Genomic DNA, 27,533 nt, shown 5'->3' on the forward strand with positions numbered 1-27,533 from the left:
GTGGCTTGTTTTGAAATACTTGGTATATTCTTACACTGGGTGCATAATGAAACTCATTTTGATGCTGTCTAGGGCTTAGTCTGTAGTAATATCTTTAAACACATTTTACAGAAGTTATTTATTGACTGTTTGAAGGAGTACTTAAACTCTGGGACCGAGGGCAAAGCGATGCAAATTCAGTAGGAGCTATGGCTCAAAATACAGATTTACCTCCTTTATGGGGTTTCACTGGTGTCTGCAGGGTTGTAGGAGCCTGTTAGTTCATTACTGCTGCTGCCTGATCCAGTTCCCATGGTGGAAATTGCCATCTTGGAGACTTAAGTGCCAGGAGACCTGAGAGTGACTTGTCAGCTAAAAGTCTGTGTGACTTCGGTGGCACTTGTTGAGCCAGGCTGAAGTATGATGGGCGACTTCTACAGGAGAGAAAGTGCTGTTCATTCTCACAGTGCAATTTGTGTTTCAGAATGGATGAGAACTACATCCTCCTGCCTCATGGAGTCAACTTCCAGGAGGCAATTTTCCCTGATACCCAGGAGAACAGAAGGATGTTTGCCAGCCTTTTCCAGTTTTCGAACTGCTCGCAGGCACAGCATGTGCTGAGCTTCTCCAGTGACTGGGAGATTCAAGAGGATAACCGGGTAAGGGATTTATTTGCTCTCCAATGCTTGTTTTGTAAGCGGGCCACAGGCATTCCCATGTCTTTTGTGAACATATGTATACAAATGTAGAGCAGCAGGTCCCTGATTTTCCTTTTCCTTAGGTGGTGGTATCACTGGCAAAGTAACACACTGGTGGGAAGATATTGAACTTTGTTTTCAAAGCTGGACTCTGTGTTAGCTCTTTAGCTTCCTGTGGACCTGTGCAAAGCTTGGTAACAACTTGTTCGTGAACAATAGGTTGAAAAACAGTATTGCTTGCAATCCTGTCCTACTCCACCCAGATAATTCCTGAGTTTGCTATCTCTAGACCCCATGCTTTAGCTTCAGCTGAAATGTTCAAGAGCAGAGCTTTGCTTTTGTACTTCTGTGTTCATCTCATGTAGTGAGAGCAGTGCCTGGACCACGACAGACTGTAAGGGATTATTCTTACCTGACTCCACATAACAGCATAAACATCTACTGAACTAATCGCCCTAAGCTGTCTTTGTAGCTGCTGGGGGAAAAGAGACTCTCGAGAGCACGTTTCATCTGAGCCATGAGGGCATGGTTCGTCTGAGCCATGCTAGCACTTACTTCTGAACAAGCTGAAAGACATGTCTCTTTCTCCTTTCAAGGGAGGCCACAGCAGGTAGTTCACCCACTAGGCAATCCTCCCTTAAGAAGGTACAGAAAGTCCAACGATGCCCACTGTTAGTGGCTTCCGAGCCCCTTTTATGGGACTGTAGTGTGTGAAATAAATGCAGGATTTTAATAAATACTTATTTGGCAGAGAGCTGCAACCTGTTATGTGCGTGCATGTACTGGATGTGCATGTACTTTTGAAGAAGTGGAACTTGGGGAGCTGGTTTAGTGCCAAAGCTTGTTTTGTGAGGCGTGTGGTTTCCCCTGGTAGCTGAGAACATTATAAGCATCTCTTCAGGTCAGGATGGACAGGACAGGTGTCATCGCTTGTGTCTTCCGTGGCTTCACCCAGGGCACAATGTTTATGTATGGCAGCAGATGCACAAGTGGCTTGTTTGGGAGATGGATGGAGGGAGTTCAGTAGCTGTCAGAGCCCTTTCCTTTCACCAGCTGGCTGAATGCCAGCATACAAAGTTTGAGCTGCTGTGTGGCCATCTGGCTGGTGATACAGCCCCTCTCCTTGGGGTGCCCCGAGAGTGAGTGTTTTCTCACTGCTGATATTTTGGGGAGGGAGTGGGGAATGATGCTGTTCAAATATATATTTGGGGACAGTAGCAGGAATTGATGTTTAAGAGAAAATGAATCATCTTACAATTAGACTACAGAGCTGTAACCCTGGCTAGGCAAGAAGGGGGAGGCGGAGAGCCCTGGTCCCAGCCCTGCCTCCTCTGTGCCAGCCCCCAGGCTCCCCAGTGCCCCAAGAAACAGATTTGGCAAGTAAAAGTGCTGCTGCTGCCAAATCCATGGATTTTTCTCCAGGGGAGCAAAGTGGCATTGGGGGACCACCAAATCCAACTGCCAGTGACTGACTGTGATGCCTCTGCACTGTTTATTTAGTCGTGCTGAGCTCATTGTAGGGGACCTTGATGAGTTGGTGCTCGTTTATGCCAGCAGTGACTCTCACCAGTCAGATTTAATGGAAATCACAAGGCAGAACCCCCCAGGGTAAGCTGGGGCAACCCTGAGCACATGTATCAAAAGTGCATTTCAGCTGTTGCTCTCTTTGACCCTGCAGCTGTGACCAGACCAGGGGGATTAGAGCTGCTGGTCCTATAGACTGGGGCCGGGGGCTTTGCATGCTTCAACACCCACCCGTCCAGGGAACAAGTTCAGCACAACTGATGGACACTTTGTCTCCCCTTCGTAATGAAAAGTAAAAGCTTCCTCTGCACCAGTTAAAAATAGTTCAGGCTGACTGTGCTTCCATTCAGCTCCTGCATCTGTGTTTGCCCAGCCGAGCGCTGGCTCCTCGAGCTGCCTGCCCCAGCCTGGGAAGGGGACGACATTTCTGGCTTCTGTATTAGGAATTTGTTCCCCAGATCTTCCCAATGCAGGTGTCCGTGTCCAGGGTGCATCTCTCTTTAGTGTTTTGTTTCTCTCTCTGCCTTGTTACATCCAGAGGTGGCTTTCCCAATTGGCAACGTGTCTACTCACATCCCATCACAGTGTAAACAATTTCCATTTCCAAGTGTGCTCAGCTGAGCTGCCCCGTGGTGGCTCCTAAGATGAAATCTGTGGCATGTGCCAGCTTCATGGCACAGAAAGTGAGCATAACTCAGAGCATTATTCTCTAAGTATTTTTGAAAAGGAGGCTCTTTGGGAGCCTGGGGACATCCAAAGGGGGGTTCTGTGATGGTGTCAAGTTATGGAGAGCTTGGACAGAGAGGGAAGGGTCTTCTGATGAGGCTCACACTGTAGTGAGGAGTCAGGGGCCTCACCAGCTGTGGTGTACTGAGAAAAACTGTGAGATAAAATACATCATGAATGTTTTGTGCAGTCAGAGAGAAAGCAATGGAAATGTTGAGCTCCTCAGAGCATAAGGCAACTGAGATGAAGGTCTCATTCCAGAAGTTAATAGGTAGGGTCCTGCCTGTGGATCTTGGAACAGCTGCATGCAGGGACACCTTAAAAAGCAACTCTGTCAAAAACCAGTGGGACCCAGTAGGTCTGGATGAAATCTCCTGTTTACAGCTGGGTCTCATACTCTGAAAGACTTTTTGAATCCCTGTATTTGCTTATGGCCCTGTGCCCTGGCCTTGATATATTTCTGGGGTGGTCATTTCAAAGGAGACTTCAGCTCTGTGCAATTACAATGAATAATTCATGTTTGTGGCTCTGGGGTGCACAGCCAGAATGTGAGAGAGCCCTATGATGGATGAGTGTCTTTGCCTCATGTAATGCTGCTCCCAGCAAAAGGTCTCTTCTGCAGGGTGTTCCTCAGCTGGCCACAGAGCAGGTGACCCAAAGGTGACCACTGACGTGTTGTCCTCCTTCTTGCCCTCTTCTCTCTACAGTGCTCCTTGTTGCAGCTAGCCTTGTCTGGGCTTTCCCAATGGGTGAAACGAGGAAAATCTTAACAGCTCTTTTTCCTCCTTCCAGCAAATGTGTCTGATGATGCAAAATAGAACAAAGAGATGTGCAAGAACTTTTTGATGCACTGGGATGTGCCACCTGCCTTCTCCCTCACAGGCAAACCTTTACAGTTTTCAGAAAGCCCCAAGGCATGTGGTGAAAGGAGGCCAGACCCAAGGCACATCTCACTGGGGATAATACATTCCTCATCCTGAGCCTGCTGCTCTTGCTGGAAGCTAATCACAGCTGCCTTTTTAAGCTCCTTGCAGTCTGGGCTGAGGGCCAGATGCTGCTTTCCATAGTCTTCCAATAACCCCACAATCTCATAAATTCACTCAGGTGCTTGTTATGGCCACTCCAGAGAGCAATGATAGCTCGTGCTGTCACTTCTTTTGACACTTGCATTTTGGCTTTGGCATTTGCAGAAGCAATAATTAATTGAGCTCCATCTTGACTTTTATCTCAGCTCCTTAGTGATCTTTGCAGACCTCCTGCTTTACTCCATCTCATTGCTGCAGTGATTCCCACAAGATTGTTGCTAAAACATGAAGGTCCCACCAGGTTTGGGGTTGGAGTTGAGTTTGTAATGAGTGGCTGAAACTTCAGAGTTTCAACAGAGTGAGGGGCTCCTTCTTGCAGCACATTGCAAGTATCTGGGTCCCAGGTTTGGTCCAGTCCCAGAGCTGATATTCATGGAGGTGATAACACAGGAACACCCTTTTTATTCTCTTTCAGGATTACAGTTTTAGATGATTTTTCCCACTCTCTGCCCCTGGGAGAAATGCATTTTTCGCCTATCCAGGGAACCTTGCAGACAGCAGTTTTTATTAAGGTGCTTTTATCAAAGAAAGGAACAATTAAGCAGCAATACAAACCTAACTAAAATTCTTAGAAGTTCCATGTTTTAGCCCACATCTCATGTCAATTCCTGAGGAAAGGCCTGCAGATGTATCAAGGGATTTGTGAAATGTGACAGTGGCCATGCCAGGCTTTCCTGTGCCTGCCAGAATGCAGATTCCTGCCTCAGGAAACCACCAGACATTCCTTTATGTTTTTCCCCTTGATTCCCTCAGTGTTCCTAAAATTTCCCACAAACCCCTGCATGCCACCCAGTTATTCTCTTGTACAGCTGGCAGTGCTGGTGTTTCATTGCTGGTACTTTTAGGGAGCAGCCTTGTGACCTTTTCTTGCTCAAAAGGATTTTTATCAGTGGTGCAGGGATGGGGGGGGGGGGAATGGGAAAGTCCCAAAGGCTCAGGTGGCATCTGCATATTCCAATACCTCTTTCTCACAACAAACTTTTCATATGGCTGAAGTGATAAAGGACATTTTTCTACATTCAGGGGATTGATTTCTGCTTGCTCAAGCTGGGGAGTGGGAATTGTCCTTGTTGTTTTATCTGTCACAGTGCCTGCTGCTAAGTCTGGGGATGATGCAGTAGGTTGGGATTGAAATCTTGCCCCGCCCGAAGAGTTTTTAGTGCAAGTCTGGGGGCTGTAATTTCTCCTCCTGACTTGGCCTTCTGCAGAGTTGTCTGATCTCATAAAGACCTGGTTGCCCTTCCTGCATACGACAGATTACACCAAAGTGACTTGAGGTCTGGTGTCAATAAGGGCTATAGAAGTGTGTAATAGCACCTGTAGATATTTATTATTCAGGGGGGCTTTAACTCCTGGTTTTATCAACAGGTTGATAGGGAAATGTGGTCTTTTGGACTTCCCTTTTATTCATGCAGGAGCATTGCAAAATGGCCCCAAGTGCAGCATAACAAGGGAATAATGGCAGTGTCCAACCAGCCATGAGCAACAGCGAGAGCCCTAGCACTGAGATAAAGCCCATGGAAATTAAGGAACCCAATAACTTCAGTTAAGCTCGGTGAGATTGCAAGGGGAGATTATACTTTTTATTAAGTTTGTCTCTGTGCATTGGCTTGTCTCCTCTCAAGCAACAGAGCCACAATCATGCTGTTACCTCAATTGATTTAGATGAATGGACTTGCCTTCTGAGAGACCTCCAGAGCTTTATCTGGGTAATAATAGAGCTTTTATGAGAGTAGTCTGTGTCCCAAATAAAAAGCAAGTTAATTACTGTGTTAGCCTGGCAGTCTACAAATATCTGCTCAGCATCTTCCAGCCTGGATCCTCTTCTCAGGTGGCACTTTGGCTGCTGTAACAACCTGATGACCTCATTGTGACACCTGCAAGGTTTTGGAGTAGCTGAAAAGAGAACCGGGTGAGAAAAGCAATTGCATAAATGGTCTTGGCATTATATGCAAAGCAAAAATTAAATTAAATGGCATTCTTACTCTGAGGAAGCAAAGGAAATAGTTTCAGAACTACTTGCGTTTCAGCAACAACCGTGGGGGTTGGATCCTTGAGTCCATCTGTAGGCAGCAACGTATTTGCTTGGTATTGGTCTCAGCCTGTCTGTTCCCTGATGCTCTCAACCAGTTAAATTCTAGTGGGTCTCATTCTGTGAGACCTCACAGCACCATGAGGGCTCAATCTGTGCAGAAATAGCTTCACTTACACTGAAGCTCTTTGGGCTACCAGAGAAGGGCTTGTTCAAGTGATGTTTGCTGTGGGACCTGTTTTGATCCATCTCCCCAGGGAACATGCCCCTGAAGAGGTGAAAGGAAGAAGGAAAGTTGGGGAAATCCCCATAAATTTTCTGCCCACTCTGATTTTGAAAGTGATTAAATAGTATCATGTCCAGAGAGAGACTCCAAGCTGCCTTGGATGCATGGATCAGAGTTCTTCCTGTGGCAGCTGAGATGGATGTCAGTGAAGCTGAAGGTGAGTCCGCTCTGTGAATCATGAAAACTCTAGCCACTAGAAAAAAATAAGCTGATAACTGTGTTGGATTTCATTTGAGATCTCGTCCATGTTATCCATTGAGTCAAAATGAAAAAGCAATTTGTTTTTTCTCTTCTAAACATTAAGAATTTCTGCTCTTTCGAGTTCCCTCTCTGCTCTGAGTGCTGGGAGATGAATTGTAAGACTGGAAAATGCTAGTCATGGAGTCCAGAGCCAGCGGTTTTAGGAGAACTGGTCTGAAAAAGAGTAGGTGACAGCCTGGCTTGGTGGGGACAGTTGTCTTTTATTCCCATGTACTGGTCTTTTGTGTCTGCTTGTGTCATGGGCTTCATTAAGCATTCTCCCTTCTCTGGTCTTAAGGTACTAGGGAAATAGAAATTAACCTCGGCTAAAAATGGTGGTACATGGCAAGGGCAGGGCAAAAAGACCTCAAAATAGATAGAAGTGAGGTCCAATATCTGGAGGTTTGGAAATCTTCTTTTACATGTGGTTTCTTGCCCTGCCATTTGCTAGAGGGGTTGTTTCTCCATTAGCCTAACACCATGATAGAAAGTTCCATTGCTTCTGGGTTGTTTTCATAGTGATTTACAGCGCTTTTGTTTTCCTCCCAGAAACCCACCCAGATTGTACCCTCTCCCTATGATCTGTGTTTAATTTGAGTACATGTAAGCAATATTAGGTGAAATGGAGAACTGCTGACAAGTGTCTGGGACACGGGAAGACTGTGAGACAGTTGATACATTTGGGTAACATCCCCAAGAGTCTTTTGGCATGGAAATGGCATTGACTCATTTCCAGATCTTCCCACCCAGGCTGTGGTAGGGAATTCTTAGAGTTCTTATTGGCACCTCCCTATCAGTTTTCTGTCTTCCCATGTGCACACAGGCCCATAAAATACAGAATAAAAGATCACGAAGGAGTACACAATAGTCTTATCCACAGGATGTTTCCATTGCATATGGTCTTTATCATATTTATAGCACACAGAAGGTGTTCTGAGCAGCTCTTCCCAGGAGAAAAATGGGGAAATATCTCTGTTTTTTGGTTGTCTCTTAGAGGCAAATTATTTCTGCTGGGGGACATATTGGCTGTTTGCCATATATAATGGAGGAGGGATGACCTGATGTAGTGTGGGAGCCTTGAATTTGATATCGTTTGTGAACAGTCAGAATTTGGGGTTGAAAAAGGTTCACCCAGCTGAACTCTTGTCCCCACTGGCAGCCCAGACTGGTGGGGAGCTGCCGAGATGCACCCTCCTGGTACCAGCACAGATACAGGATGATGTGAGGGGAGCCCCAAACAGTGTCACAGCTCCTGGTGAACGTGTCTGGACCGACTTTCTGTCTATCAAGTAGTGCAGATTACTCCAGAGCTCTCTCTGACTTTGTCTCAGGCACATCCAAGTACATAATATCCTTAAAAATATCCGGTTTCCAGCCCGCTGAGCAAGGAAATGCCTAGACAGCCAGGGCTATGTGTGTGTGTGCACACTGCTGCCTCCTCCGAAGGGCGAAGCAGCAATCCTTCCAGGAATTGGCAGTGAATGGAGACCCACATGGCTCCAGGCTGCTTTTAATTATCCAGAGTCACACTTTAATGAAGTTCTGCCAAATGCACTAAATCATTCCACATTTCGTGGCACGACGCTATCTGCTGCTGTACGTGAACTTGGTGGTGAACGGGCATCTGACCTCAGCCCCAGGACACCTTTCTGGCTCTCTGTGTGGCTTCCTGCACTGCCACAGGGGTGGGAAACTGCTGGTGGCCACAGAGGCAGTTGGTAGTTCTGGGCTGAGCGCTGCACATTGAGAGGCACAAAGGCTGTTAAGAGGGATGCTGTATCCTTTAAGTTTCCAGCCCACATGGGGTTGAAAGACATGCAGTGGTGTTGCTGAGCACAAATCCTGCTGCAGCGCTTGCTTAGCTGGCTGAAGAGCTTTTTGGGATCTCCTGACCTTTAGAAGAAGGCTCTTAGCCAAGGCATTGTGTAGGTAGGAGAGGTAGTGGTGACATTAAGCTGGTCATGTTCCCTCTGCTTTAGCACAGAGGTGGCTGAGGTGGGAGATACCTCCCTCTGGGGAGGGCAGCGGAAAGTTTGAAGCCCACCCTAAGCATCCTCATCTGAAGGTGGGCTGGGAATTGCAGCACTGTAGCGAGAGGTGGATCTCTCAATCATACCCTTTGGAGATGACACTGTCAGAGGAAACGTAGCAACAAGAAGACATGAGGAGGCTGACTTCAGTCCATTGTCTCCTTCCCTGTGTGAGTGATACTGTTTTTCTACCCGCCTGTTCACAGCCTCCCCAGTGTAGGAAAGTGAGAGGGGACATCCCACCACACATAGACTGTGAAAGGTGAAAGACCTGGCTGGCAGGGAAAGGCAGCTGATGTGGACCTGGGCTGTAAAATGAAGGACAAGCACTTGAAAGTGCTTGTGTCCAAGGCCAAATGACCGTCCTAAACACAGGCTTGTGTACTGAAGGTGCTACCCAGATATCTGCGACCTGACCTCCAAGGGGAAGAGTTGAGGCTGGTGTTCTTGTAAGGTGGACATATTATCTTATTAACCTGAGGCAAAGTAAAGAAGCAGATCATGGGTATTTTTTGATCCAGTCATACTCCACTATTCATACTTGTCCCATTATGTTTCAGTCTCAGAGAGTGGAGGTACTGACTTAGCCTGAGAGGTACTGGAAGATGCTCAAATATGACTCCTGACATCCTGCTCATAGTAACCCACTGGGACTATTTCAGTGCTTTTGATTGGGTTGGGAACAGGAAGGGGAAGCAAACATTTGAGCTGGCTACACATGGCTCTTCACCGTTTGGATTTTCCTAGACCGTGGTTCAGGCCAGCTGTTTTGGGGAATACATTCAGAGTGAGTCTCAGGTAAGTTTTATGGTCCAAGATCAGCCAAAATTAATGAGGGAGGTCACCAAATTTTGGGAGCAACCCAATTATGGGAGCAACCATGCTCCTCTGTAAATCTGTGAGTCTGTAGATGTGTTGGGTGGTTTTGTGTGTCCAAATCCATAGTCTGTGTTGGTCAGCTGGTGAGAAGGATGATTTGTATGGATCAGCAGGCCTGGACCAGGATCTGTCCCCAATGCACATGCTGTTCCTACAGACACAGTAGGCAGATTTAGCCTTTGGTTTAGTTGCTGGCTCCAGTAGACCTTGAATCCAGGGACAAGTCTTTTCTTTCAACTTCCCTCTCTCTGCTGACCCACCTGTGAGATAGATACAGAAAAAGATGGAGCAGAACATTTATTAAAATCAACAGCCACCAAAATCCATCTGGCAGCTGGCAGACAGGACACCTGTAATGCTGCCTGTAACCAGATCAGCCATTGTGGCTTGAAGGGAGATGAGATCTTTTAATCTGGGGCATATTTTCTCCCAGCCTATGCATTTTGGTGTTTATTTCACAAATGACAAGCCAAGTTGGCTCTGAGGCAGCAGGAGTTTGAGTCCCTAACGGAAGCTGCAGACGGAGCATTTAAAACCTGCCCTGCCTCTGCCAGCCAAGTGCCTTTGCAAATTCCCCCAGAGAAGTGTCCTTGCCCTGTTGTGCTCGGCCAGAAACAGCCTTGAGGTGCCAGGCTTGGCTTTGCCACCAGCGCTGGAAGCACACAGCCCCTTGCAGCAGCTGATGTGAAGTGACAAATCAGAGTGGCTGGTTTGGAGGGACTGGGAACATACAGTTTTGGTGGACCAATTGCAGCTGGTTGCTGCTCAAATCACTGCAGGTGCCTCTGGCAGCTGATGCAGTGACTACCTCCTTTTGCTGCCTCAGTCTGTGGGCTTTTTTTGGAAGAAGGCTGCTACAGCTGTTAGTTGAGTTATCTGTAAAATGAATGACAGTAGGGAAAAATACACTGAGGAAGAAGCAAGTTTCCATGACACTGCATAGTGCAAAGGGAAATTAATATGACCAGAAAGCCAGGTCTAAATTTCTGCCCTTCCTGAGAAGGTACCAGGTAGCATCCAAAGCCCACATCCACCAACTGGATTAAAAAGACAACCCGGAGGTGAATTTTTCTAAAAATCACTTGCAAGTTTCCTGAGCTCTTCAGAGAGCTACAGCCATGCTGGATGTGAATGCTGATGTGGAAAAAGCCTGTGGGTTGGAAACAAACAGTTTTAAGAAGACCCTGGGGAAGGGCTGTTACCACCATCAGTGATTGGGATTCTGCCCTTTTACACATTTTAGGCTCAGGCATGTTTTATCTGAGTTCAATGAACACTTCATGCTCTGTCCCTTGAAATCCTAATTGAGCCTTTATTTTCTTAAGTCTTGATTTCAAAGGGCAAGGGAACAAATGTGATTCTTGGTTCTTTTCCCAAAGGTGCAGAATCATAGATTAAATGTGTCTTGGAAATAATACTTCATGCTCAAATCTTTCCCATTGTAATAAAAATGGCTTGAAACCACATCCAGTGACAAAAAACTCCTATATTTAACCCATGTCTAGTAGCAGCTGAACTACTGATGGGAAATATCCTGATGCTTCCAAGTCACTGGCACTCTGGAGCTGCTGGAACGCATCCCGCTCCTTACAGACAGTCATTGCTCAAGAAACACACTGCAGATGTTCAGGATGTGAAGGAGCAGACCCTTCCATCACAGCATCAGGACAGAGCAGGGCTAAAAACAAAATCCCAGACTAGAGGCATCCCTGAGACATTTGCCTGCCTGTTCTGTGTCCAGACTTCAGGATCGACCTCTGGTTCCTGCTCATTGTCAGAAATGTCTGGAACAGGAGAAGCCTCCTGTGGTCCCTGCTAACGAAGTGGTGTTTATCACGCTCTGGTAATTGCATTTGCTATGGTATTTACAGCATTTCCTATGTTTTGAAATTGAGAGATCTCAGGCTTGCCCAGGGCTAATTGTGTACTTTAACCTGCTCCTAAGCCCACATGTATCTTTAAACATTAACATACACATTGGCAGCACCCTGAGTCAGCCTCAGCACCAGAACTACTGAGCTGGGAATGTGGCTATTGCAGTGTTACTGTTTGCTCTCAGTTTTTATCAGAGAAAGTATCCTTTCTCTTTTCCAGGTTCTAAGAAATTTCCCTTCCCTTCCCTTCCCTTCCCTTCCCTTCCCTTCCCTTCCCTTCCCCTCTTCTCATCACTTGTCACTGATGTCCATCTGGAAATTGAGCTGTTGACCACTACCCTCTGGATGTGTCCATCCAACCAATTCCTCGTCCACTGAACAGTCTACCCATCAAATCCATATCTCTCCACTTTAGAGAGAAGATATTGTGAGGGACTGTGTTGAAGGTTTTACAGAAGTCTGAAAAGATGACATCTGTAGCTCTTCCCAGTCCAGTGGAGACAATTCTCTTTGACTCAGGATTTATCCCCACTAGGATTAGGAACAACTGTCTTAACACTTTCTGTTTGTAAACTTATTTGTCTAAATCCTGTGCCCTTCCTACTCCATGACTTTCCAGCCTAAATGATTCTGTGATTCTATGATTATATGACTAACTCTGTGATGAGATGCAAATCTGCTTTCCTAAAATTCAGGGTCTTGATTTTACTCTTTCACACATTTCCCTCAGGTCTGTGAACTCCTCCAATGCATAAACACTGCAGCCCAGGCTGCCTCCAATCTTGACAACACTGATTAGTTCCCTTAATTGGTGATCAACAGGTCCTGTATTGCATTCCCTCTGGTAGAGCTGTCTATTACCTGGCTTCAGAACTTATCCTCAGTGGAATCTCATGGACTCCAGTAGTCTGACAGAGATACCTGCCTTTATGGAAGCAACTCATCTACCTGTCGCTCATCTTCCATAGGAGGTGTGAAAGATTGGGGAAACCTGCTGTTCAACACTGAGATTCCACCTTCTCTAACTGCAGTTGGATCCCTCACGGGCATTTCAGGGGGCACTACGTGTGACAGGGTGGACAGCTGAATCAGACCTTATTTTATTAAACTATGAGAAATGCCTTTTAAATATGAGAAGTGCCAACAGAATTCCCGCTTACAGAAATGCTGGAGAAAACATATCTGTGTTCTCTGCTTTGCAACACTGATGCTTTCTCCAGGTATAAATTGATACTGAAGACACAGGTTAATGACTGTGTATCTTGTGGCACATAAAACATGATGGGACATCAGTCCAAATATTGAGACTGGTCCTTCCTGTGACCTGAGTTGTGCTTTGAGTGTCAGCTGCACTTGGTGTTCCTGACTCCTCTAGAGCAGCACAGTGATTTGGAAATCCTTGCCCAGCACGATATGTGAGTGGAAAGATCTCCTATGACCTTGTGCTCAGGGTAACCCTGGAAATAACTGGTTTCAGATTCTACTTCTCTTTTGGGCAAAGACAATGTATTAGTTGCAGACGCAGAGCTCATTTGAGCTCACACTGTGGTCTGGCCTTGGCCACATATGAACTTATTAGTGTCTAAAAAGGACTGACGTGGTCCTGGATTATTTATGCTGCACCACCTTGACCATGACTACAGCTCTGTCTCACTGCCTCCTTTTTCTGAATATAGCAGTTCTTCTGGCTTGGATTCAGTGGATTCTGGAAAAATCCAGAACTTGAAACAAGCCCTGCAACACGTCTCGAGTCCTCCTTCCATATCTATTACTGTGTGGAGCAGGTGGCTTGAATTTGACTGGAGCTTATGATGCATTTTGGAGTCTTTATCTTCTAGCTTATAAAGCCTTTTGGGTAAAATTTGCTGAATGCACGTAAGATGTTGAGTTTTGTTTTGTGGATTTAAATACAATCTTATACACTGCTTTAAAGCAATTCCTTGTGTTTTGAAATTCTGAAACCTCTGCCCCTCCTTTTTTAAATGCCTGTGGTCAATTACAGACTGATTTAGGAAAGGCACAAAATGTGTAAATGGAATTAAAAGCATTTTTTAAAATGATGTTAGGAAAAAGAAAAAAAAAGAGGATACATATGTTATCAATACTCTATCAAAAGGGAACATTGTCTCTGACATAAAAAACCTTAGACTCCAAAGCTTGCAGTAACAACTTTCTAATCCAGTCAACATTGTTGGAACCATCATGTAAAACAGCCTTGTTACATGGGGCTATTTGAATTATTTAAACATTGATTTTAGGGCTTTTTCTATTTGGACTTCAAGTATACACTATAGATAGAACCTATTTTTTCTATGTGTTTTATGTATAAGTATTCCAGGTTTGGATTGACTTCTTGGTTGGATGTATTTAAGTATTAGTTGAATGGAATTAAAGAGCTTGTTTACTTCAGTATTGATCTCAAAATGTGAGGAAAGATGGAATTTCATCTCATAACACTCTGAAGTGCTGCAGCCAACAACAGAGTGGGGTACAGGAGTCCTTTTGACAGGTGCTTCAATATTAGAAGTCCCAAATTGGTGCAAAGTAGTGATCTACTGGGGAAGTAAAGTAAAAGACTGCCAGCATTCTCCTCTGCCCCTACGCCAAGACCCACAGCATACCAACAGGTATCTAAATTAGGTATCCAGGGAAGAGTGCAAGAAGAGGGTAAAGATATATGGTGGTTCTTGCTGATGCTCTCCCGGCCTCCACTGTTTTCAGGCAAAGGAGTCTCTGTGGTGAAGTAATTTCCACATATTTATTCGTTTCTATACATTCAGTGACTTCCAGTCCATTTCTGTCTCATAAAGCTGTCCAGCCTCCTCTTGAGAATCACCACTTTTTGACTGCCTTCGACCTGTTTCCTACTGTATCATCTGATACTCCCAGTTCTTCTGCTGGAAGATGCTGCCAGTGTCTCTTTAATCTCTCCATGGCACTCATGATTGCATAGACCTCTATCCTATACCCTCTCATAGCACAGGACTCAAGGTTACAGAACACACTTGATGTCTGAGCTTTAAAGAAGATTGTTTCTGCCCTATCCTGGATAGGAATCAGCTACCACTAATGCTCTGCAATGCAAGTCCATGAGAAAGAGGGAGTAAAGCCCCTTCCCTGCTTGTCTGGGACCTCCCACTGCTATTGCCACAGGGAAATTTCAAAGTTTTGCCTAGACTGCTGGAAGTGCCAACAGGGAAAGCAAATATTTGTGTGTAAGACTTAACCCCAAGAAGATTAAGTGCAGATGAATGTCAACAGTGCCAGCAACCTGTGAGAGAAAGTGAAAACTGAGAAGGATGTAAAAACAGAATATGGTGTGGGGGGAAAAAAAAAAGAAAGAATAAAATGCAAAACAGATTAGAAGCAAATCAGGGAGAAGGAAAATTTCAGTGGGGCTTTTTGCTTTCCCACAGAAGGGCAGCATGAAGACCAGGAAGAGGAGCACCACAACAGGGGCTTATCTGTTTTAGCATCTTGGAAGGTCCCAAGGATGAGCACAAAGTAAAGGGGGGGGGGGGGGTAGGAACGAGAGATGCAGCTTCAGGGGAATGCTACATGGACAGTAGATGCATTTGGAAATTGGGAATCATCCTGGAGGTGATGAATATCTTGCAGGCTTTTAGTTCCCACCTCTTCGGTTCTGGAAGTCAATTACTAGCCAGTGAAATGGTGATCCGTGGGAAGAGGTTTGGTTTCGTGAAGCTTGGCCCACGTTCTGTGGGAGGAGAACTGTACTGTTTGGAAAGCATCCACTTCGGGAAAATCATAAGTGGTGGGGCTGTCTAGACTAGTCAGGAAGGCGTGAACAAATAACCAGGATAAAATAGAAGAAGAAGAAGAAAAAAAAGTGTGATTCCTCACCTAGACTTAAATTAATCGAAGCTTCAAAGGATGCAAACAGGAGACATTCTTAGCTGACTTTAATGCTGTGAACCCACTTAGCAAGGAGTGGAAATTAGACATGCCCATTGTTGGATTTACATGCCGCTGCTGGAAGTGGGTGGGGAGATGTGCGATAGGAATGTTATAATTAATTATTATAAATCTCTTTGTTACAACCATGTGGGCAGCGTGCAGGTGTGTGTGAGGACCTTGGCAGCCTGACAAAAATGTAATTATCAGTTATGGAGTGAGCAGTGCTAAGTCTTTGGCGCTTTGTCAGTCAGCAAAGTGGTAATTAGCCATTGCTAGAGGCCACCATGTTTCTCTGGAGAGGAAGGCAGAACCTCCTTAAACACCTGGATGTGGTGCCAGTGGGAGCACAGGGGGAGTCTGACTTACCTGGGAGACTGCAATTACAGTGAGGATTTCCTGACTCAGAAATCAAACCAAGACTGTTCCGCCCTAAATCTTTTTCTTTTTTGACCTGCAACTTGAAATTGGCAGTATTTTGCATCCAGACAACCCAGCTGAAATACAGTGTTTTTTTGAAGTAGACCATTAATCTTTAGTTTGCCAGGGGCCATGACGGACTCTCTATCACTGAAAAAGAGGTTGCATCTCTTTCCTAGGAAAGATATGCACCTGCTGAAGTCATTTGGTGAGCATAAGGAATGGCTTCAATAATTTTATACAGGAAGTCAGATATACTCTGATTTAAAGAGAATAGATTCTTCTTGCCCTTGTTGCCCCATACTGGATAGTGTGTTATTTTCTAGTTTGGTTAACAGAAAATGTGGATTTGGGGGCTATATAATGCAGAATTCAGTGTCCTTGCACCAAAGCCCATCCTTAGGGATTTTTCTCCCTGTGGGTCATAGGAAACCATGTACAGTCATGTTTACAAGGAAATCTGAACCACAGGAGTGAAGCAGCCTTGAGAACAAGGTCAGAAGCTGTCCAAGGCACCATTTTTCCAAATTATACTGTAGCTGAAGAGTCAGGGTGAGAAAAAGCATTGCCAAATGGAGGTTGTCCTCTAAAATCACTTCAGAAGAGGAGCCTTTTAAAGTTCCCCATCAAATGCAGTAAAACACACTGTAGAGCAGCTTTAAAAACAAGGGGAAAACAAGGGCCAATACATCTCCGTCACAGCAGTGACAGCCAAGAAGTGCTTGTCAGGCCTGGGTTCCTTCAAAAATGTTCACTGAACCCTTTTGCACTCCTAGTGCTGTTTGCTGAAGTACTGAGGAAGTGGGAAAGCATCCAGAAAACTGGTTCAACTCAGCTGACACTGAGAAGTTTAGAAAAGGAGCAGGAAGGAGATGGAGGTGTGCGGTGCACCGCTGATCTGCCACCAGCTGGGGACACAGTGATGCCTCACACCGGTCCTGCTACTGCAGCCTGAGCTCAGAGGTGTCCAGCATCTGCTGAAAGAAAGGTTGGAATAACATCTGCTCACAGCTGCTGTGGGGTTGATTTTTTTTTTTTTTTGGTCCTGATGAAATAGGGAGACAGATTCTTGGGGTAGCCTTCCAGAAGCTGTTGACTCTGCTGACTGTATGGAGTGGAAGTGCCCCGTAACACCATATTGCCCTTGAAGATATGGAATTGATTGTAATTTGTCGGAGCTGAGCAGAAGTGCATCCTCTTCCTCTGAACTTCTGCAAGCCTTGCAGATGCTGTGTGAGAATTATTTTTCAGCTGTAATGGCTATAGTGGTAAAACGCATAACACACATGCAGGATGAGGACTGAGGAGTGCCCATCTGTGGTTGCTACAGACGTGCTTTGTCATAGCTGTTCCTGTAACTTTATTGTATCTTAACAATAATTTTTAAAAGCCCCGTCAACCCACATCTGTACCCACTGTGTCACCATCCAAGATTCAAAACTCAGCTCAGAACTGATGAGGTATAGTTGCATACAACCCCTTCTTGTGATTTAACATTGAGGGGAGTTGATATGACAAGATACTTGCCTATCTTCTCAGGTAATGCAGAATTTATTACAGGGAGTACCCCTCCCTTTTTCTTTTCCCTCATATGTAGCTTTGTGTAGATCTCATGAACTATGAGTCATACATAGAAAATAAAGTAATAAATGAGTTTGAAATCTGAAGCCACTTTCAGAATGTTTTGGATTAAAATAGCTTTGTCAGTTTAGAGCATTGTTCTACTCTGATAAGTGGCAGAGGTGGAACATTGCTTTGTGAGCTCTTCTTTCACCCAAACTTTGGGATTAAGTCCAGTAATTGATGCAAACTGATGTTTAAATTGGATTATCCCTATAATTTTCGTGTTTTTTGATTATTGTTACATATGCATCAGTTCCATTCTAACTGAATTGAAAGTCTTTTGAATAATTCAGCTTTGAAGTGCCTGGGAAATATTCCCTCAGTAATCAAAGGATGTCACATGCATTTTCAATAGTCTTCACTAAATTTAAGTACTCAAGTTATTGACCTAAGGCATGAGTTTACACCTACCCACTGATGACATCACTGACTTCAAAAGGCACGAACGACTAAGCTGGTGTGTGGCTGTTGGACAGATGGCAGTTTCTTTAGCTGCTATCATATTACTTTTGATCTCCTTTCTGTTGCCTTTCCCAAACTGCTATCTGGTCATGTAAGGTAGACTCATTGTCTTGACTCCATAGCAGAGCATCTTCTGATCTGTCACTCTCCAGCCCCAAAAGCAAAGGATCAGGGTAAACTACATTTCTTGACATTTTTTAGTAGATCAGAACACCTGTGGCTTTTACTGAACTCAGTCCAGATCCAACCTCACAGTTGTTCTAGTTGTATCTGAGGGACTCACTTCAGATACTGTTCAGTATCAAAACAATTTTTTAGCTGGCTTTGAGGCATGGACAGTCACTAGCAGAGCTGGGAGGCAATATCCTCGTATCTACTGCATTCTTCTTGCTCCTAGACATCTGCCTTCCTTCACAGGTAACTCTGAAATCAATGTTCCTTTCTCTTTGCCTGTATTTCATGTGTGGTATTGTGGGGAGAGCTCATTATAGCCATGCTCAAGTGTAGCCAGTGCTTAGGTACAAATGCAAACGTCTGTATTGCATTAGGATCTTTCCAGAAGGCATTGAAACACAGCCAAGGTGGCTTCACAGTCTCTATGTTCTCGCAGCAATTGCTAGTTCAACTGTTCTTAAGAAATATGGGAGTTTGGGAGAGCATGGATGTCAGCACCAGTAAAGATTTGCAGTGGGTCAAGTAGAGGGAAATCGGTGGGTTAATTCAGAGCCCAGCCAGCATCTTTGCTCGAGCCTTCAAGTGAAACTTCAGGGAGAGAAACACAGCAAGCTATGGTTATAGATGGCTCTCTGGGGAGCCACCAGCTGCTATTCCAGAGTCATAATTGGATTACACAATCCCAGAGCCTCATTACACACCCATCACCACCTCCTGTCCTCAACTGAGCTGTGAAGGGCCTCCATCAGCCCCGTGGTGAGACCTCCAAAGGCTGGAGATGGTCCATCAGGAAGGATGGAAGGCAAATGCAAAAACAGTTGCATTGCAGGCTGTGTAATGATTGTGAGGTCTATTATTTGAAGTTTCCCAAGCCATGGAGCTCAGGCAAAACACCTGTGGGAACAGCAGCCAGCTTAGGTTTGTCAACAAGATGTGTCAAATCAGTGCAATCTCTGTCATGACAGGGAATTAGTCTGGTTGAGTAGGAGACACATAGTTTTGCTTGACAAATGTTAGTTCAGTTCACAAAGAGTGAGTAGATTCCTCCTGAGAGAAACACAGCCAGGCTGTTCTGGTATGCACCAGCTCCTAATGGAAACACAAGGGATCCACAACTGGTCCTTCATACCCTTCCAAACCCCTTTCCCTGTCTATTTGCTCACCCCAAACTCATCTAGATCTTCAGTCTACAGATACATTCCTCTTGCTCCAATTGATTTGCTAATGTGGACAGCCAACAGCCCCAGCCTTCCTGCAGTATCTCACCTGAGACCTTGAGTTTTAGACACACAGGTCTCACTGTGGGTTTCTGGCACATGCAGTCACTTGTCTCTGCTGCCTCCTTGCTCTTTGCTTTGAGCCACTTCCCAGGCAACTGCTCTGGCCACCTTACTGTTCAGGCATGGGTCAGACCATCACCATTGCACTGGTCTGGCATGGCAAACATGACAGAAGGGATGGAGAAGTACAGCATTTCCCATCCCATGTGAGAGATTTCTGTGTCCTTTTGCTGCATGACTATAACACCTTCCAACTGACCAGCATCTGAATAGTCCCATCAGATCTGGAACATCTTTAGGGTATCACATCAAGGAGTTTGCTCTTAAGTTTCCAAAAGCCTGATGTCTCAAGCAAAACTCAACTTCATTTTGTCCACAGTCAAGTGCAACCTCTGCCTTGCTCTCAATTTGCATCCAAAGCATTTAAGAAACACAGGTTCATCAAGATGTTCATTGGTTTTTATTAAGCTGGGATTCTGCTTTCTGGCAGCTCTGCTTAGGCTGACATATGTTCCTGCCCTTTCCTCCTGGGCAGGAATATGTCTCTTCATTTCCATGAAAACATCCATGGTGCAGAGTTTCCTTTAATTTCTGCACATATCATGAATTGCTTCATAAAAGTCACTGACAAGGAGAGTTGGAATTATCTTCAGATTTTATAACTTGGCTAAAAAAAATCTGGCTGCAAGCTAAAACCTGACACATAAATCTCAGTCAGGAAGTAATTTCGTTTCACTCTTTCCATCAAAACAGCAAACAACTCCTCCCCCTCCCAAACAGTTGCAAAGTTCTCAATGGTAAAAGGATATTTTAGGAAGGGATTAAATAAAGAAATGTTAGTAAGTGGTGGATTGTCTAGGGTGGGGAGAATGTGGAAGGAAAAACATTTGGAATTATGCAACTTCTTAGGATTTTTTTGCTTTTCTTCAATTGAAATGCCTCACAAATATCTGGAGGGAGCAGTGTAGAGCACCAGCAACTTTTAGTAACACCAGCTGCCAAAAGAAGTGTAGATGCTGTATGTCAGTACAGTGATGTACTTATTAACAGGATTAAGCAGACCAAGGTAGAACTGAGAGATCCATCTGGATGGGGATCAGATTAAAGAAATTGGTCACCCATTCTTCCAGCTGAGTTTGTGTTGCAGTTTATATGTGCTAACCCTAAACTACATCTGGTTGAAGGAGAGAGGCTTCAAATACCTGCAGGATGAGTGAGAACAAATATTTCCTTCCCTTCCTGTAAAAAACCCCTTGTGTATTCTTCTGCTGGCTTTTCTACTGGTTTATTGACCTTTAGATCCAGAAGAATAAGAGGTGTGACCATTGGCATCTCATTGCCAAACCACTTGCACCTATTTTGTCCCTGTTGCTGGACAGTGCCTAAAGAACAGTTGGTTTTGTATTCCATGACCCAATAAAGGCAGTTGCCGGAAGCTGTCCCTTTGGTCATACTTGAAACCTTTGGTTTTGGGACCATGGACATTGCTCATGTATCTAAGCCAAATGTTCACATAGCCCATAGTTTCTCCTTGTGGATAATCTGGACTTAAATGCCTTGATCTGTGACACAGAAAGATACAACTTTTATATTGGAAATTTTACTGACTAAATACTTAAATATTGAATGTTCAATCTGTCACCTGCTCCAGTGATGGGGAATTTATAGAGGATCCTTACTGAAAAATGTGTTTCCAGATTGGTGGAGACAAGGCTGCAGTTATAGGCAATGCCAAGCAGTACCTCAAGGAAAAGTGTGATTTCTGGGCTCACACTCTGAATTTGCACAGAGAAGCACTGAGACCATTCTACATGCAAGTGAAATATCTGACCATGGGTCCTGGCCCTCCATTGCTCCAGTCCCCACACTACCCAGACTTCGAATATAGACCTTTCTAGATTAGACTATAAAGGCTCAGAAAACTCTGTAAATCAAAGATGTCCTGCAATCCCTGTTTTTGGACAAAGGGAATTGAAGCACAGCAGAACTACTTTTCATTGAGTCTGCTCTCCCCTAACTGGTTGTTGCCCTCACGGTAGTGGAGACATCCAGTTCCTTTCCTTTGATTAGGACATGCATTTTATCTGCCCTCTTCAAGGAGGTGTGAAATGAGAACAAGATGTTCAGATAACACAGCTCAAAATAACAGAGGTTTCGTTCTTCCAACATTATCATTGCCAAAAGACAAGGAAAGTGTCCTAGTTATGGGACTATATTGGAGCCCAGGTCCTGGCTTCCTCACAGTGGGTTTTGGATTATTTTTTTAAGTGCTCTCATCTTAGGCAATTCTTACGGAGTTGTGTGGACAGTGACTGATGTGGATACGGTGATTGCTACTGCAGGAGGAGTGGGAGGCAATCCAGATCATCTGCTCTTTGGGGCTATCCAGATTCTGGCTCTTGCTACTGCTAAAGTGATGCAATATAAAGCTGGTGAAAGTATAGATAACTTCTGTGTCAGAGAAATATGAGAAAAGCAAAACAAATATTCACAGAAGAATTTTGGACTGATACAGAAAATTAATTTCATAATCACATTTAAAGCCCTTGCATACACAAACAGTAACACAGGCTTACAGGGGATGCATTTGCTACCTGTCCCTAAGTATTTTTCCAGGACCAGTAGCAGATTTTACATGGAAATGCACATGACAGCATGATATTACGAGATTTTGCAGACCACAGTGCAGTTATTCACAAAACAGCCAAACCCCCAAGTAGTGTATGATTGAACTGTAGCTCAGAGGTATCCCCATGTGCTTGCTGTGCAGTGGTGTGGCACTTGCTACGTAATTATCTCACTCTAGCACAATTATTAACATAGGATTAAACAGTTGAGAGCCACCACTGTAACATTAACCAGCAGTGGAGTCCATGCTCTATAATTTCGATGCTTGCAGGGAAGAGTTCACCACAGGGCATTCATCAGCCCCGAAGTCATTTTGTCATGTGTAGCTGTGGCTGCAGTCCTCCTTCTCCTGAAATCAGGCTGGAAAGAGTGCTCCAGGCTTGTGTGTATGGGGAGGCCTGACTCATGCTTCCCTTATGATCTTATTTTCCACAGGCATTGTAACCAGCCCTGTGTGAAAAGCTTTCCCCTGTATAAGGCAGTAAGTTGTGCAGCATGTGATGGGACTTTCTGATGCCTTCTATGTCTATATGAAATGAAGCAAAGCAGTAAGAAGACACTTTGGCCATTAAATAAAATGTTGGCTTTCAAATGTGATCCTGTATTTCTATTGAGAATTAAAATACTGGCTCAGGAACAGGACCTGATCTAGGGGATTGTATTAGAGTGAAACAGCAGCTTTTGTCTCCTATAGAAACAGCCATTAATGCCCCAAATATGTAGGGCCATTTGAGCACATGTAAGCAGGAGGGTGGTCTCCTAAATACCATGTCTCTCCACCTTGAAAACTGGTTATTTTCCAAATCCTGCCATGCTCAGAGTAGCCTGTTGCCCATTTATTGCATCCAGGGTGGTCTGGGGCCCTTTCAGGATTTACAGCCCACGCAGCAGCCAGAGCTGTGGACAGGCTGCTCTGAGTTGCCTGGTGGGACGGGAATATCTGTGAGTAGCAGTGAGCTCCCAGATGTTAGTGCTTGGAGCTTGTTATTCAGAGCTGCTGATTAGTCTCTCAGGCATTTTTCCCCCTCGGTTCCTTTCTCCACATGCTGACGATAGTCAGAGAGCGCCTGCAGATCACAGATGTTTGTTTTTCCCTCCCTTTGTCTTTGCTTCTTCAACCTCACCAAGGCCTTTCCACTTCACCACTGTGGCAACCTGTGGCACTTCCGTGCTTGGATGAGGGGCTGGACCTGCTCCTCAGTTGTGCCTGTGCCTGTTCAGGACCTCTGGCTCTCCCAGGGCTGCTTGTGTGGGGCACAGCAAACAGCTTCTTGCTGAGGTCTCTTTGCTCTGGGCTTGCAGAGCAGCTCAGGAGTGGGTGCAGATGCCCTTTGTCAAGCCTCTGCGTTTCGCTCAGCCTGGTTTCAATGCTGCTGCAGTCATTTCCAGCAAGGTTTCACAGATTCTTCACTGCTTGCAGAGAAAGGCTTCATTAGAGCCTCTTGTCCTGCTCCTGCCATGGCAGGGTGCCTCTGCTGAGTGTGTAAGCACTGTGTCAGAGTTGTTTCCCTACTACCCAACTCGGTTTTAATGCCTGCTTCCCTGCTCTGAATTAGTTTCTGACTCATCCTCCAGAGGAATTTCTGTCTCTCCATTAACTGCAGAAAGAGTCCAGAAAGTCAGTGTTTCCTACCCAGGATCTAGGTTACATACATAAAGCAGGCTGGTGCAAAGACTACCCCAAGGGACCTACAAACACAGACAAATATAAGTCTGAGTATGCCCTTTTCACTCCTCCTTTTCTGGACTCGAAGTGAAACGTCTCCAGCAGTTCCTATGGATGCTTAGAAGAGATACAAACATCTCCACATCTCCGCTCCCCAGTGGCACCAGAGGGCAACACGTCGCCCTGGGGCACCTGCAATTGCTCTTTGAAATCCAGAAGCTGTGCACAGCAGCAGGACACAGTCAGGGCTTCCAGCTGAATCTGCAGCCAAGGAAATCCTATCTGTTTGTAAAGGCAGCTGAGCTGCAGCAACTTATGTGCAGTACGAAGCCAAGACGTCCAGAGCAGAGGGATTTATAGGGGAACATGACTTTTATAGATCTTGCATTAACTTTAAACATTTGCCTTTCTCAGCACGGGTTCTCCTCCTGTGCATATGACTGCCCCTGGGTATGATATATTTCCTGGGGAGGAGACATAGACTCTACTTACAGTAAATGTCCGTTTCTTTGCTTTCTTGAGAGGCAGCATTTAATGCATTGCAGTCACACTGTGGCTGTTTGCCAATACCCATCCGCTCCCTGCTGGGATTTGCTCTGCTTCTCTCTTTCCTCACTTTGACTTATAGGTGACAGAGAAGAAAAGGTTTTCTTCATATTATATATAAAATTTATTTTATTATGTATTTACTGATTCCAGTCCTTCCTTTTTCTTCTCAGCAACAGAAGTTGTGGGCTCTTGAGCATTTGCTCTCTGAAACTGCTGAGGGGGTACATGGAGATCTGGCACACCCTTACCCATAGGGAGCTCTGAAGTCGTTAAGCTGTTGATCAACCTTGTTTCACTGTTTCCTTGTGCCTCCCCGTGCTCCTACAGTCCACATCTCCCACCTGTTCTTTTGTACCCCTAACTGAGCCAAAGCTCTGCTTGCAGACATCCCTGCAGCACCTGTCACATCAAGACATCAGTCACCTCTGTCAGGACCCCCAGGGAACTCTTGTGAGTTGTAATACATTGGACTGAAATAAACCATACCTAATGTAAACTCCCCAGACGAGGTATAACCCTAGCTTAAACTAATATTGTTCACATGCAAATGAATACTGGTAAAGATAAATATTCTTCCTCACCAGCTGATGCTGGTTCTCAGCTTCAGCTGCATGTAGGGATGGTGTATTTGAACATATTGTACTTTCCTCACTGCTACCGTGCTATAGGGCATGTCCTGTCCATTTAACAGGACTGCTAAATTAACTGATGTTTCTAGAAGCTGTTGTAACACAAAGTAAAGGTCAGTTCATTCAAAAATCAACACAGACATTTCAATAAATAGGAGCAAAGTGTAAAATGCCATGCTACTCTGACCAGCAATTTCTCATTTCCCTGTGTTCCCACCAGTGAGAGGGAAGGACACAATGCACTCTGGTTTTGGGTCTTGCAGGTTTTATCCCTCCTTGGTATTTAATTAATTCTCTGTGTGTGGGGGGAATGGTGACCTAATCCTATTGAAATACAAGCCAAATAAAACAAGTTTAGATGGAGATACAGCAACTTTCAGCCAGAGAACAATACGCTTGAGGTAAGGTATATTGGCAAAGTAGTTTTAGGCATATCAGGCCTAATTAGTTTTATTGTGATAATAATAATACTAGGTGGGAAAAAGCTGAGTCGGAAATTAAAGTGGATAGCAAGTTTTGATAAGTTTGGTAGCTGTGGAAATGGAAAGTTTCTGTACATATTATAGTGGAAAAAAAGCCTCTTACAGAGACTTTTGAAGTCCAGTTGAAACTGCAGCCTTAGCTCTGAGACTGAAATAAAAAAAAAAAAAGGCAGTAACTTGGACGCTTTCAGCATTCAGGCAGAGCAAAATGCAGAAATCTCTGAAACAGTCTGTTTTGTAAGGTAGATTTAAACCCACGTTTGCTTAAAAACACAGAAAAAAGATTTTGTTCTTCCTTCCTTAAAACATTTTCCTTTAAGCTCAGCATGGTTGAGCTGGGTAGTGCACTATAACATTAAGGGTCATTTACCTGTAACTGAGCAGCTTAATCCAGGCCTGCACTGTTTATCCTCCAGGAAGGGGACAGAGCTATATCAGGAATATCCACCACCTAGGAATGGGACTTAGAAGGAACAAGGGCAGATGTTGCATTGCCTTGGACTGTATTTGCAGTTTCTGTCTTGCAAATAGCAGTGCTGCAAAGTCTGTGAGCTCGCTGTCCTTGCAACGAACTCTCTGCATCCCCTGTAACAGGGATGCAGAGACAAGAGTAGTGTCCTGGCTGCTGTCTCTGCTTTTGCACGCTCCGGAGGCATGTGCCACCCCGCGGTTCCTTATTTCACTGGCCAACCTTAGTATTTTTGGTGTAGGGAGGCAGAGGAGGGTGATGTGGGTCTCAGCAAAGAGGCTGGCAGGGTTGCATCGCTCGTCCCTGGGGGCTAAGCCCCTGGGAGGGCTCTGAGACCTTCTGCTTCCTCCAGCCCTGACCCGTCTCAGGGGGTACACACGGCCCAGCCGGGAGCGGCGTTGAAGCTGGGAAGCTCTTGGAAAAGCAGAAGGCACGAGTGTGGGGTTGGTGGGGCTGAACACCGAGCCCAGCGCTCGGCGGCTGCAGCCTGGCGAGGAAGAGGAGGAGGCGGAGGAGGAGGAGAAGGAGATCGGTAGCTCCTGCTAAACCACTTAGTCGCGAGACTTCACCGCCGCTCCCCTCCCAGATCCACCACCGCATTCCTGTGGCATCCAGGGCGAATCGCTCGGAGGAACGTTTTCAAAGGAAAGGCGGCAGGAGCGGAGTCCCTCCGCCTCAGAGCGCCGGGGAAAAGCCGCTGGCTGGCTCTTGGTGTGCCTCCCTCGCTGCCTGCGTGGTCTTGGAGATGACTCAGAGTGAGGTCGTACCCTCTTGATTTATTTTTCTCTTCCTGGAGACCTGCTGTCTCCCACTGCCTGGGCAGGCAATTTAGGGATTTACTGTCAGGACTGACTTATCTGCTCATTTGGCACGAGTGAGGCGCCTGTGGTAGGCAGTCTGGCTCATACCCTACACCTTTTTTTCCCCTTTTCCTGTCTTGATGAGTGTGGTTTCTGTTGGCTTGTTAAGCCATGGCCTTTTTTTCCTTCAGAAATATAAGGAATAAGCTACTGATCTCTTCCTGGGTACTGGCAGTGACTCTGGAGACATTTCCAACTTCATCCCCAATCTTGGCAGAGGAGACTGGGTGTGACTGTCACTTCATATCTTTGTATCCTCCTGCTCAGAAGCATCTCAAGGTCGAAGGCTCAAAGTGCCAGGGAGGAAAGCAATGCCCTTGCACATGCTCTAGATGTGGTTTTGGGGGCCAGAGACCTCTTTTCAGGTACCTCCAGGGCTGAGGGTCTTTTCACTAGCCTCAAGTGCCTCCTAATCACCCTGCATCCTCTAAAACGACCCCTATTGTGGGAGTGGGAGGGCTGTGAGTTTGAAGTCAAAGGGTAGGGTTTTGAAATGGATGCCTGCAAGGCCCACTGCAGATGAGAGCCACCAGCAGCTCAGATACCTTCACACCAAGCAGTGGTTTGATGCAGATCAGAAAAACAAAGCTCTTTTTAAAGACCTCCAAGTGCCCATGGACATGGATTTGAGTCTGTTTCCAAGGCAAGTTTCTCCAAACTCCAAGAAAACTACCTGTGTCCTGCCCTTGCAGCCTGTCCCAGGAAGTCAGTGATGCCAGCTGATATTTCATGGGACTCACAGTTGGATCCATCTCAGTCTGAGATAGTTATCTAGGCAGGAGTCCCCAGAAATGGTCCACTGTGATGCGTAAAGTTTAAAGTGAAAATCTGCTTTTAGTGGGGAGTGATATGAGGAGGAAAAATACCACTCACAGTGGTGAAACACCTCGGGGTGGCTGTTACCTGGCAGAGGCTTCCTGCAGACAGTGCTTCATACCCCAAAATAATCCCCATTTCTAATATTACAAATGAGCTGGAGGGTTGAGCTACAAACATTACACTTCCCATGGCAAATGCTGACCC

The 27,533-nt window shown here is 45.3% G+C and overlaps 1 protein-coding gene across 1 annotated transcript in view; it reads left to right on the forward strand.

The window, feature by feature from the left end:
* Window positions 1–27,533, forward strand: part of CCDC3 (coiled-coil domain containing 3) — a 35,693-nt gene that overhangs the window by 926 nt on the left and 7,234 nt on the right. The window contains exon 2 of the mRNA XM_027639619.1: window positions 464–638. Coding sequence (XP_027495420.1) covers window positions 464–638 — 175 coding nt within the window. The remainder of the gene's footprint in view (window positions 1–463; window positions 639–27,533) is intronic.

This window comes from Corapipo altera, unplaced genomic scaffold (genome assembly GCF_003945725.1).
Source record: "Corapipo altera isolate COAL_440 unplaced genomic scaffold, ASM394572v1 1b, whole genome shotgun sequence".
Taxonomy (NCBI): domain Eukaryota; kingdom Metazoa; phylum Chordata; class Aves; order Passeriformes; family Pipridae; genus Corapipo; species Corapipo altera.